This window comes from Carassius auratus, chromosome 17, assembly GCF_003368295.1.
Source record: "Carassius auratus strain Wakin chromosome 17, ASM336829v1, whole genome shotgun sequence".
NCBI lineage: Eukaryota > Metazoa > Chordata > Actinopteri > Cypriniformes > Cyprinidae > Carassius > Carassius auratus.
Window position 1 is genome coordinate 24,603,201 of NC_039259.1, and position 12,492 is coordinate 24,615,692.

Consider the following 12,492-nt stretch of genomic DNA (forward strand, 5'->3'; position numbering starts at 1 on the left):
CCCTTTGAACGCAGGTTCACCCCCTCCAGCCACAGAGCCATGGAGGAACGCCCAGCATACGGGAGCACGCCGCGACTCAACGAGCAGCTGTCCCATCACAGCAGCCTTCACTGCCTCGACAGCCAGTCCAGACACGGCAGCGCCCGAGACCTGAGCGACGCGCCGGCCGCTAACATCACGCACACATCCAGTGTGAACCGCCTGGCGGAGGAGGACGGGACAAGTGCGTAACCCAGAGACCGACACGAGAGGAACGGGAGAGTCCCTGTCCTGTAGCTGCTAACAGACAGATCTGTTTTTGGCAGCAGCAGGGGAGTCAGAAACTCAATGCATGTGTTTTGACAGAGCTGTCCTCTGGATTTGTCCCATTAGTGGCGCACCTGAGTAAAAGATATGTTTTCACTGCGAAGTTCTGCCAGATGAAGTTTACTGCATGTGATAAAGCAACATCAGGACGGGCCGCAGCTGTCCGACGGGAGATTTTCCCCATTACATCCATCACACAACCCAGAGTTAATGGATCACGATGCTTCAAGACTGATGACTGTCCCATTAGAGATCAGGTTTCAAGCCCTTGAAAGCCGAAGGATGGTTCAAAGAGAGGGAGGATCAGTGGCTTTGTGCCTCTAGCAAGCTGTATTTAGTTTCTGATGGTAGTTTGGTTGAGAAGGCATGGGGGAATGACGTACCAGAGTCCTCACCAACACCTGATGTGCTTTTTGTTCGGCCGCTTGACGGCTGCCTACCTCATCACATCGGATCGCACTGCCCTCCCCACACTCGTGTCACATTACACTTTCAGAACATCATCTTACACACAGATGCTTTTCCGCCCATGTGTACAGGAGTCTTAAGCTTTGTAAATGGTGCTTCTTTCTAGTGTTGCGTCATGAATATTTCAGCAGGCCAGAGCTCATGCACCATGTTCATGGAACATAGACACATGTTGAATTGTCATGAATCCTGCTGTTTTACGACGCTTTAAACGTGAAGTTGAGTGTTTTTGTTTACGTGTTGGATGAGATTACAGTGGTACTCAGTGCCTGAACATGTGACTTTGGACCTGTGCTTTGTAAAAGCTGTTTTTCTGATCGCTGTTACTGCTTCTACTGTACCTTTGCCTTCGCTTTCCCAGATTTTCATGCTTGACTCTTCTGTCCACTTAACTAATGAGGAACAATATAGCACTTTAACTGTGGCTATCTGTTGAATGTGTAGGCATTAAATCCAGTCATAGAGTCATGCAAGATTTCAAATAAAGCTTTTGTAAAAAATAAATAAGATGTTTTGTAGTTCCCAATTTTATTGAAATAGTCCGATAATAAGCTTTCCATGTGAAAAGTGGTGTCCAAACCAATACAAATAACAGTACTCCACCTTAAATACACTTGTGCAAAAAAAGAAATAAGAAAAGGTCTACATTGCAGTATGGAGTAATTCATGTTCACGTCCCAACCATTCAATAAAATACAATAAAAATAAAACAATTCAGCCGTACAGTCCTTAAAACAAGTGATTACACCTATGACATGCAAATCTGTACACAGTCTTACAAAAATCAAAATCAAGAAGAAATTATATATGATATGAAGTAGCAATTCACTAACAAGGCAAACGAAATCCTCATGTGAAATGCAAGTGTGAATGTGTCTTTTAACAAATCTCCAGTCATCATCTCTCATTCTACCTACACTGACCAGTTTACACTGATCTAAGAAAACTAAGGCACCTCCCGTTCTAATATTGGTCTATTCTGTACTAAGTAACAGTCCTAAAGATCAAACGACGTCTTGTCATTTCTACCATCTCGATCTCCTCCATGCAAACATATAATCATTGGTTCTAACATACCTGAGAACATTTCAAACAGGTTTCCTGTTCATGTTAATACCATAACCCTGGCAATTTTTTTCTAACCCGTTACAGCCTTATTAGAATAAACCTGTATTATGAATATTATTTTTTTGTTTGGAGTTAACCATGATCATGGATTTGAGCAAATGCTTAACTAAGGTCCCGAGTGATATCTGAGCTCATTGTAAAATGTATGTGCCGAGTTCGCTCCACAGTGAAGGTTTCAATAGTGCTTGCATATAATGAAACATACTAAATGCTGGCAATACTAGAATTAATAAAACCACAGTTACATATGCACAAACTTTCATTACTTTTGTACTTGGATGTGCTTCAATACTGAAAGGTCATACATTTTTTCAGCGTACTTTAAAAAGAATAGTTCACTCAGAAAACAAAAAAACTATTCCGTCATTCCAAACCTTTACTCTTGTTATCATATTTTTATGTTAAGAGTAATTTCAAGTAACATTTGTTTTTTGAAAAATATTAATAATAATACAATACGGGCTACAAAGTGTAGTCCATTACTGATTCCAAATTACAAGATAAAAATTGTAATCAGCAATGTTATCTATTACAGAACACATTTTAGCTAATACAATCTGACTACTTTCAGCCTAACTTTATTGGACAAAGCAAGCTATAAAGGTTTGCAAAAACATAACGGTGAGTAAATGTACATTTCGATTTTTGAGTGAGCTATTCCTAAAAACAATCTGGAATATTTGGGAATTCAGAACAGCATCTAGATATACAATGAGCGTTATAAATATGCTTTGCAAAAGCAAGCAGTAATGCATGTGAATAATTCCTAAATGCCATTTAGTGTATGTAACCGGACAGAGGGACAGCTGAAATTGTTGTGCTGATGAGGTTCTGTAGGAGTCGTAATGGCTTTGCTCTCTAATCTGAGGTATTCTGAGGTTCAGGGATGTTTGATAGTCTGACCCTGCATGTTTAAAACATCACTACAGCAGCTTTACTGTACGTCCTCGATTTATTTATATTAATATCAAATGACCTAATCTCCGGCTGGTCCTCGGGGTCCCAGTTTATCCATTATGTGTTAGAGGAAGTATTGAAGCCCTTTAAATGCTCCACCTGATGAGTTTATGGTTTGCGCTCTGAATCTAGTGTTCCAGGTTACTCTACATGTTATATTCACATGTACACCTTAGGCAAAGTTTGGTTTTTGTGAGTTGGAAAACAAAATTATAAAATACAAAATAAAATACTAAACGAATAACAACTGACATTAATATTTAAAGAAAAAACGTCTTTGGAAACAGCATTATTGCTTCGGTAACAGAACCGTGAAGCACAGATGTAGGCAAGAGTAACATGAACAAGGCTGCAGTGAATCTCGGTTACATTCAGCACAACAGCTTATTTATGATCACATGACTGTACGTGTTTACATATCTTGATTTGTCTGAATGATAGATCTTGCTCACAATATGCAACAACATTCATGAAACACTAGGAGACTGCTTTCATGTAAATTGTTCTTAGGAAACATTCTTGCGTCAGTTTTGTTAAATATTGCTTGATTTAAATTTCATTCAACGATGCACTAAATTTAAGACTGCCACCCTCGGGAATATTGTATTTAATTCAAGTGTACACCATGTTTTTTTAACAAGCATTTTCATTGTAGCTTTCTCTATCTCACATTCCATGCAACAATTCACTCAAAAATTATTTTAAACAATTTTATGATAGTCTTGTTCAAACGACAATTTACGTATGATTGATTTAAGACCTTGTGGCGAAATTTAATGGCAACCTTGTGAATCTTGCATTGAATGTGACAATTTATGCAAGAACGGTTTTATAAAATGTTATTGCAAGCTTGTAAATCTTGCATTCAATGTGAAAGTTTACAATAATTGTTTTATGAACAATATACCTTGCTTTCAGTTCAATAATATACAAACCGATTTTATGAATGTGAATGCAACAATTTACACAGCAATGTTTTTATGAAAATTTTCACTGCAAGCTTGTTTACGTCATATTCGATGGAAAATTGTAAAAAAGAATGGCTTTACGAACAATTTACACAAAAACTGTTCTCTATGTGTTTTATGAATGAGACCCAATTTTTTTATGTAGTGTTCCCTTGCAAGTCTTGACAATTTTAGTGGAATTATGAAAAACTATCATCTTGACAAAATAATGCTTAAATTGACAAAATTTCTGAATAATTGACTAGAACCTTGACATGGAAGAAGCCTCTCTCAAAGCCAAGTCACTTATTTAACAACAGAATATATATTATACTCTACTTAAACTCTATTTACATTATTGAACTCAGAATCTATTCTTGAACTCTGACCTCTGACTGTGATGGTCAGCATGGCACTGGAGGGTAGAGGCTGAGTTATACAGTAGTGCCGCTCTATCGATTGGGGCTGAGCTCAATTGAAGTGTTCATGTTTTATCACATGGAATGGAATGCCAAGAACAGTTTCCCATGATCCTCAATGAATGTTTTCATGATCTTTAGTGTTATGTGTTTAAAGTAATATCCCCCCGGTCCATTAAGACTTTTTTCTTGTGTTAGATGAGGCACACTTGTCAACAAACACAGATAAATTCACGTTAAAGCTCTGTGTTTGTCATTTTTGACCGCGTCCACACCGGTGGCGGTAGGTGATGAGCTACACTCAGTGGTCTGTTCCCCCATCCAACACAGGAACATTGGTGATGGGTCCATTCAATAGGGATGTAAGGTGCACAGTAATGTGTGTGTGTGTGTACAACAATCACACGTGTAATGCATATGCACACCAATACATGCAAACACACACACATCTGGGCCCAGTGGCGTGTTTGGGAATATGATGTATAAGGAGTCAGCTCTCGGTCACAGGTATATGCCTGACTCTCTCTGGGCCCCACAGGAAGTCAGAAGGAAGAGGGCAGGGCTCATGTCTCCCAGCCCATGTGATCATCACGCTCCAAAGACCGAGTCTTGCTCTTGTGAGGGGATGAAGGGCTCGGTGGGCCGCTCAGGTTGGAGCTGTTGGAGGCTGTGGAGTGACGTGGAGAGTCTGAGTCCTACAGTTAGGACAAGAGGGAAAAGTTAGTGACTAAGCTTTGTTTTAATTCTGTAGACTTTAGGTTTTCTTGTCTATTTCGGTCAAACATCAGTCTTTTCAGGCCAAAACTAATCAATGATATGTTTATAAGGATGTTAAATAGAGATGTTCAAATCAACATTTTCAAAGTGAGTGAAATGTCTGAATGACTAGATGGAGTTAAAGAAGCTTGTTTGGGATCATGTGACCAGACACACATATGAGTAATTAGAATAAATAGTAAAGGTTTGAAGATTTTTTTTAAACAAATTAATATTATGATTTCTTCACACTATTTATTTAATAAATAGGGTGCATGAAATTGATTGAAAGTGAGAGTAAAAATGTACGTTACAAAAAAAAAAAACATTTAAACATTCTATTTTTTTTTTATTTCTCTATTTATATTTTGAAAATCCTCAAGTCCTGAAATGCATCACTGTTTACACGGAAATATTAAAGCAGCACAACAGGTTTCAGGATTAGTAATAAGAAATGCTTCTTTAGCAACAAATCAGCACATGATAATGATTTGAACGATCGTGAGACACTGAAGACTGGAGTAATGATACTGGAAATTCAGCTTTTCAACATAGAAATAAATAGCAATTTACAATATATTCATGGAAAAGTTATTTTAAATTGTAATATAGTTCACAAAATTACTGTTTTACTTTATTTTTGATTAAATATATACAGACTTCTTTCAAAAACATTTAGAAATAATCATTAAAAAAAAAAAAAGGAAAAAGTGCTTTTTGCATAATATCAGGGATATTGCTCACTTCAAAAGATTTGATGTCCAACTGTAATTGCCTTGAAATGTATTATTGAAGGTGCTGAATTCATTAGAAGTATGGCTTTGAAGGCTGTAGTGACAGTGCTTTAAAGATGAGGAATGTAAGAGACTTAACTGAGGTGGTGGTTTCATGTGAAGTCTCACTGGACTGCTAAATCCAGTTAAAATCTCTAAGAACATGTCTCTAAATTCTTCCCTTTAATTTAATACTCAACATCACTAATTTCCTAGTTAGTAGTAGCTGTGACTATTCTGGTCCGTCTGTTATATTCAAAGATAAATGCTGTAACTGTGGTATAAATACTGAAAAGTTAAAACTAGAAAACAAATTGAAATGACCAATCAAAATTGCTAAAAATAAGATACTTTACTGCATAAGTATGCATACTGCACACTCAAAATTTACTTAAACCGTATCTGAAAATATTGATCCATTTTCTTAGCTGTTGGCACATTTATTGGTTGACGTGGCCATCTCTAAATACCCAAACAGCATCCCATTAAACGGTCTATTACTAGCTTGAACAACCACGACATCAATCCTCCTCTTCATAATATAAAGTGGATGGGTAAAAGGTGCTATAATGATACATTAATGCTATTACTAAAGCTAGCAAATGCTGTACAGTTCCCACCACCTACACAGATCAAACACGCTTTTAACAAGGAGACAACTCAACTAACCCATTTCCTCCATCTGAGGTCTAGGATGGAGCTACAGGGTTCAGATCTGGGGGAGCTGGGTCATGTATGTTACCTTTAGCTTACTAAGCAGGGTCCTTAAAGCCCTTTTCAGATCAGGGGTCTTCTCTGTGGTTGACACTCCTGGACACTAAAGAGTCACACACAGCACCCACACGTCATTATGGAGTCGATGTGCACTGAGTCAAACGTGGGGCTGAGATGCAGACTGCATGTGTGTGTGTGTGTGTGTGTGGGAGGAGTGTTAGCAGGTCAACACCTCAATCTGTGGATATGCGTCACTTCACACACTCAACACATGCATATAGCGTGAGAAAGAGAGGATAGAGACCCTCCAAACACATTTTTGCAGGTGAAGCAGAATGGATGCCTGGAATTGTATAACACACTTTTAGTGCTCTCTATATAGTTTAGCGGTGATCAGCGGCACAAAGAGCTCCAGGAGTGAAACTTTTACCTGCTTTGATCAGTCTGGAGGTTGTATGAATGTTAAATCAACATTCACAAAAAGAACACTATAATACACCTTTTGAAATCCCACTGGACTTGTCATTTGTAAAATTGAAACATTTCCACATGACTACAGATCTCAGTAGCATTTATTTTATCCATAGGGAGCCATATTTTTTAGCAATAAACAAGTCTAGTTTTTCAAATACGTTAAGGTATTTTTAAGAGTGTTTTCAGAAACTAAAGGCATCTGGAAAAGCAGGCACTGACAACTGTTGCTGGTACTGACCTCTCTGTCAAATTGGGACAGGGGAGCATCACCCCCGCAGTCCATGCCTCCTCCGGACGACAGCGAGCCATCAGAAGGTGACGTCATCTGCCGTTTGGTGGAACCGTAGCTGCCAACGGAGGGGTCCTGTCTCAGTGCACTGCCATTTTGAGAAGAGGAGCCTGGGATATGGAACAGACATCAACGGATCTTAAAGACCTGAAAAGTTTGAACAACACTATGTCTGGCCCAATATCAATTAAAAACGTTAAATTTCAGAGTAAAAAAAGGAACATCCGAAAGTTCAAAAGAGTGTCCAAAAACTCAAAAAGAATGTTGTAAAGTTAGAGCATAAAAAAAAAATGTTTGGAAGTTCAAAAAACAGATCGAAAGTTCTAAAGACAATTTGAAAATTCTAAATACAGTCTGAACATTCAAAAGTTTGAAAATTTCAAAACGAAAGGTCAAAACGAAATTAAACAGAACTTGTCAGTTCTTCATCAGCTGTTCTATATTCAAATGTCCCTAAACAACAAAATGACCCATCTGACAACATGTACGTCACTTTTAATTTACTTTCAAAATATCATATTTGTAACCCAAACTGAATATTAGGCTTATGTCCTATAAAACAGGCACTGTTGTTCTAAATGTCCAATTTAACTTGTTTTTTCTCTCTTAAAGGGGAGAAATGATGTTGCTAAAAAGAACATTATTTTGTGCATTTGGTGCGATGCAATGTGTTTATGTGGTTTAAGGTTCAAGAAACACATTATTTTCCAAATACTGTACATTATTGTTTCTCCTATATCCCCCACCTTTCTGAAACACGTAGATTTTTTACAAAGCTCATCGTTCTGAAAAGCGAGGTGTAAGCTGATTGGCTAGCTATTCAGTGCATTGTGATGGCCGAATGCCTCAAGCGTTTGACGGAAATGTTACACCCCTTACTATACTGTGATGCCTTGTGTCCAATAAAACCCATCACAAACAAGGCATTTGTTGCATCCAGTGGGGACATAATTACTGATTATAATGACTTGTACTCTCTTTTTACACATTGCGTTGCGTATCACATTGTGTAAACATAAAACCATGTCTGCATTTGTGATCGGAGAAATGACAAACAACAAGCGCTACTCTACACTGCTCAAACTCGCATTTAAATCATCAGTGGCAAATTCTTTAAATATGTAAACAGATTGTCCTTGCAAAGGCTGAATTGCTGCACATTATAGAAACAGACAACGGCTGTAGCATACTCACACATGAAACAGTCCTGAATATTTGGGTTGAACTGTTCTGCAACATTGCTGTAAATACATTGCTTTTTTCTTTGTGTGAACATTTGGGCGGTGTTGTGCAAATCTTCCCACATAGTGACGTAGACATGTGGGTGCGTGTTTGAATGAGCCGTTTTATGTGATTGTGGTTTACTCTTAAATGTTATAAAGAATATCTCTTTGGGTTTGAGACTTCAGTCTTTGCAACTTTACAGATCCTCTTTATGCACCAAGAGCTTGTTACACTCTCTATAGAGAAAGGAAAAACTAAAATCCCCATATCTCTGTCTATGAACACATCTTTCAGTACTCACGTGTGCCCAGGCCGCTGCTGGCACTCATAGATCGTCCCGGTTCAGGCCTGGCCTTGCTGATGGAGGGGATACTGACGGATGCTCCCAGGACACCACGGCTCTCCTGAGGACGCACATTCTGAGCAACAAAAACACAGAAAAAATCTCTTACATATTACTGAAATAAAACAATCAATAACTTTACAAAGCAGGGGTAGACCGTACATAATCTTAAATTATATAACGAGGGGGAAACGCAATTATTTTCTCAGTTTTTGAATTATCTACATAAAACAAGCAGAACACACAATCCTTCGTTCCCATGTATGAAACCCCATGAAAAGATAAAAGTTTCTTGTAGCTTATAAACAATATCTGTTAGCTTTGAGGTCATACTTTCTATTTAATACAATTATTAATATTTAATATAAATATTAAATATATAACTTATACTAATATCCATATTATCTAAATTAACAATAAAAATTAATAAAATAAACAAAATTAAATTTGCATTCAATTTTTTTTTAATTGCCAATATATACATTTAATAATAAAGCTTAGAAATTAAATAAAAATGAAGGGAGGGATGATTTAGCATGCAAGAATCAGATTGTAAATTGAGAATATTACATGTAACTGATGCAGGTGGAAAAAAATTGGAACAGATTTGTTTAAAGAATCTGAAAGTGAGCTAATGCATGTCCTCTTCAGAGAACAGATGGAGTGTATCTGTGTATGTCTCTCTGGTCCTACCAGAGAGCAGATGGAGGCGGGGGTCCCGGGGGCGGAGCTGAGGGACAGGGAGTGGGAGGAGAGAGGGGAGGAGTCCTGGAACAGGAAGTTGTCAGCAGAGGTGACAGTCATGTGACAGACATGCTCAAAGCTTGTAGGGATGGAGATGAGGCGCAGATGAGGAGAGGGGAGAGGAGAACCGGGCTGCAGCCGAAACCCAGGAGGAGCAGATATAGAGAGAGATGGAGGAAAAAGAACGAAAAAATAGAGATGCATGCAACAGTTTTCTGCTCAGTACTGGTGTAAATAAGAAGAGGAAGAGGTGAGGTCATTTAAAAGACAACATAAAAGCAAAATTGACCCTACTTCATAAATGTGGGTTATTCTAAAGGAAATAAAACTGTAGCAGCTTCACATAAAAAAAAAAAAAAAAAAGTCAAATGTGGTTTTATGTTGTCTTTCAATCAAGCTCATCTATAAATCGCAAATAATAACTGTGAACATGGCTCATGCTCATTAAAACAGCTCTTAGAAACAGATGGATGGAGGCGTAGAGAAGCGGGAGAAGAATATGAGAGGTGACGTTCCTCCTGCTGTTAGCTGCTCCTACCATTGGCAGATTTTTCAGGCTATGGATCCCATCTCCCGGGCCCATATGAACCACATGGTTGAAATTTGTTGGGTTGGAAATGAACTTATTTCTCATTTCTGGGTTTTTCAGCATCACCCTAAAGAGCATAAACAATGCAGTGAGACCCACAGCACACTCTCAAAACGAGAATAGTTCAAGAAAAATTGCAAACATGAAACTTGGATTACAGTTAAGGCCCTTTCACACTGTACTGAAACGTGAGCTATCAAACTGGCTCAGCGTTTACCTCTTTAAATAGTCATATTCATTTCACAGAAACTTTTGCACAATGTTGAAACTGTAATCAGTTTATTCATTTATTTCGTTTTTAAGTGTTTTGTAACAGCCAGCTTTAAACTTGCATGACATTTTTCACACAGCTCAAGTGGAAGAGCATTGCGTTAGCAAGCGCAAGGTTGGGCGTTCGAATCCCAGGGAACACGTTAGGAAAATTGTTAGACTGAATGCAATGGAAGTCACTTTGGATAAAAGTGTCTGCTAAATGCATAAATTTAATTTAATTTAATATAAGGGCTACACGTTAAAAAATGACACATATTTTGTTTTTGTCTAATATATATCGCTATTTGAAAAATAAAAAAGAAATTTTAAACAGGTTACTTGAATAGCTATATTAAGGATGAATTCATTAATTGTAAGCTTAGGGTGATTTTGTTTAATTTATTTTATTTTATTTAAATTCATGTTTTTATTATTTATTATCTATTCATATTTGGAGGGAAACAATAAAACAATGTTTACAATAACCAAATCAAACTTAACTATTTCAAAATCTGAAAATGAAATGAAAATAAAAATAATAATTTAAACATTATATTATAATAATACTGTAAAATAAACCATGTAAAATAAATAATAAACAGTGTAATTTTAAAGTAAATAAAAAAAAAAATTATATTTATGCCTTAATTTCTCTCTCTTTTTTTTTGTTTTTAATCGTAAACCATCCAACTTTATTTTTATGGGTAGCTGTTTTCTGATTCTGAAACACTATTATGAACTACATGCATATAAATGCTGCACTTTACAGTGAAATCAGTAAAAAAAGAAAAAAAAAAGTGTATTTCATTTATTTATTAAAGCATATATTTATTTAAATCAATGAAGATGGGCTGCACAATATAATATTTTTTTTTTTTCATATGGTTTAATGCCATTGTCAAATTCCTGTGATTTTCTCATTAATTAAATTAATGACAGCCTTCAAATCCATTCGATTTTGATATATCGTGTAGACCTACTTTGTAAATATGCAAAGAAGAACATTAACTTCATTAACTAAATAAAATTATGATTAGTAAGAACATTAAACTTAATCCCCAGGGGTTAATGGTTTCCTTTGGAAGTCAAGATGTTAGTGTTGTTAGGCTTGAACATCACCTCCTCTGCAGAGCTCTCTCCTCCTCCGGCACACGGAACGAGAAGCGGCGTTTGCTCGTCATACTGCGCACCATCTGTTTGCGGCTCTTATCAGATGTCTCTGGCACCACCAGCTCATCTCCCTCTGCACATCATTACACAGAACACAAAGCATTACACACATTTCACAACACATAAAACAACAACTTTGTTACATCACATATGCATTAGCTGATGCACACTATTCACAAGACGCAGCATTTTAAGCCAGTTCTTTACATTGTCACAACAATATGAAATCAAATTGGTCCCCATTCTCTTCCTAATGCATGCAAATCATTAAGAAAACAATCTGCATTGAAAATATTATTCAAAATGCATTAGCTTTGTTTTCTCTTTCTCTGAAACATATTTATTTCCTGTTGAATATGCATAAATACTTGGGGTGAGAATATTCAGAAGCTGGATGAGCAGCTGTAGGGAGCGTCTCACCTGCTGTCTTGTTTTTAAAGTAGATGAGCCGTATGGTCTCCAGCCCCAGCAGGTTCAGAGATCCATCAGCGTTCAGAGGATGAACCTACAATGCAGGCGACCCACAGCTCATTAACACACCGCACTTTCATTTACCACCTGCTTCGACGTATATATTTATTTCAGAGACTCTGAACTCTCTCTGGAAGACGTCTGTCTTTCTTATAATCTGTTTTTTAATTTATAAAGATAATTGAAAAATGTACCCTTTTCAAAGGCATCGTTTGAATCCACTCCATAGTGTTGACGTCGAATACATCCACTGCATTCTCACTATACACTGACAGATACGGTGCATTATAACCTGCAAGACAAGAGTCACAGAAAACTCTTTTAATTTTAAATTTTGTTAAAAACACTAACATTAAGTGTGAAAAGCAATAATCTTTACAAACACCACTAACTATTAAGCAAGCTTTCCAACACATGCAAATAAACAATCTTTATGACTGTCATAAACTATGAGCAAGCAATTACAAC

General features: G+C 37.0%; 2 protein-coding genes across 7 annotated transcripts in view; one reads left to right on the forward strand and one right to left on the reverse strand.

Annotated features, from left to right (window-relative positions):
• Positions 1 to 2,248, forward strand: part of fzd3b (frizzled class receptor 3b) — a 25,607-nt gene extending 23,359 nt beyond the window's left edge. The window contains exon 7 of the mRNA XM_026286565.1: positions 15 to 2,248. Coding sequence (XP_026142350.1) covers positions 15 to 231 — 217 coding nt within the window. The 3' untranslated portion in view covers positions 232 to 2,248. The remainder of the gene's footprint in view (positions 1 to 14) is intronic.
• Positions 1,286 to 12,492, reverse strand: part of cdc42bpaa (CDC42 binding protein kinase alpha (DMPK-like) a) — a 55,565-nt gene continuing 44,358 nt past the window's right edge. For 4 of the 6 annotated variants that reach the window (XM_026286554.1, XM_026286556.1, XM_026286555.1 and 1 more), the window contains 8 exons: positions 12,219 to 12,316; positions 11,974 to 12,058; positions 11,503 to 11,626; positions 10,081 to 10,198; positions 9,492 to 9,674; positions 8,757 to 8,874; positions 7,181 to 7,341; positions 1,286 to 4,920 (listed from right to left, as the gene is read on the reverse strand). In XM_026286554.1, coding sequence (XP_026142339.1) covers positions 4,789 to 4,920; positions 7,181 to 7,341; positions 8,757 to 8,874; positions 9,492 to 9,674; positions 10,081 to 10,198; positions 11,503 to 11,626; positions 11,974 to 12,058; positions 12,219 to 12,316 — 1,019 coding nt within the window. In that variant the 3' untranslated portion in view covers positions 1,286 to 4,788. Of the gene's footprint in view, positions 4,921 to 6,496; positions 6,572 to 7,180; positions 7,342 to 8,756; positions 8,875 to 9,491; positions 9,675 to 10,080; positions 10,199 to 11,502; positions 11,627 to 11,973; positions 12,059 to 12,218; positions 12,317 to 12,492 lie in introns of all 6 variants that reach the window. The other 2 variants (XM_026286559.1, XM_026286558.1) reach the window with 2 other exon arrangements.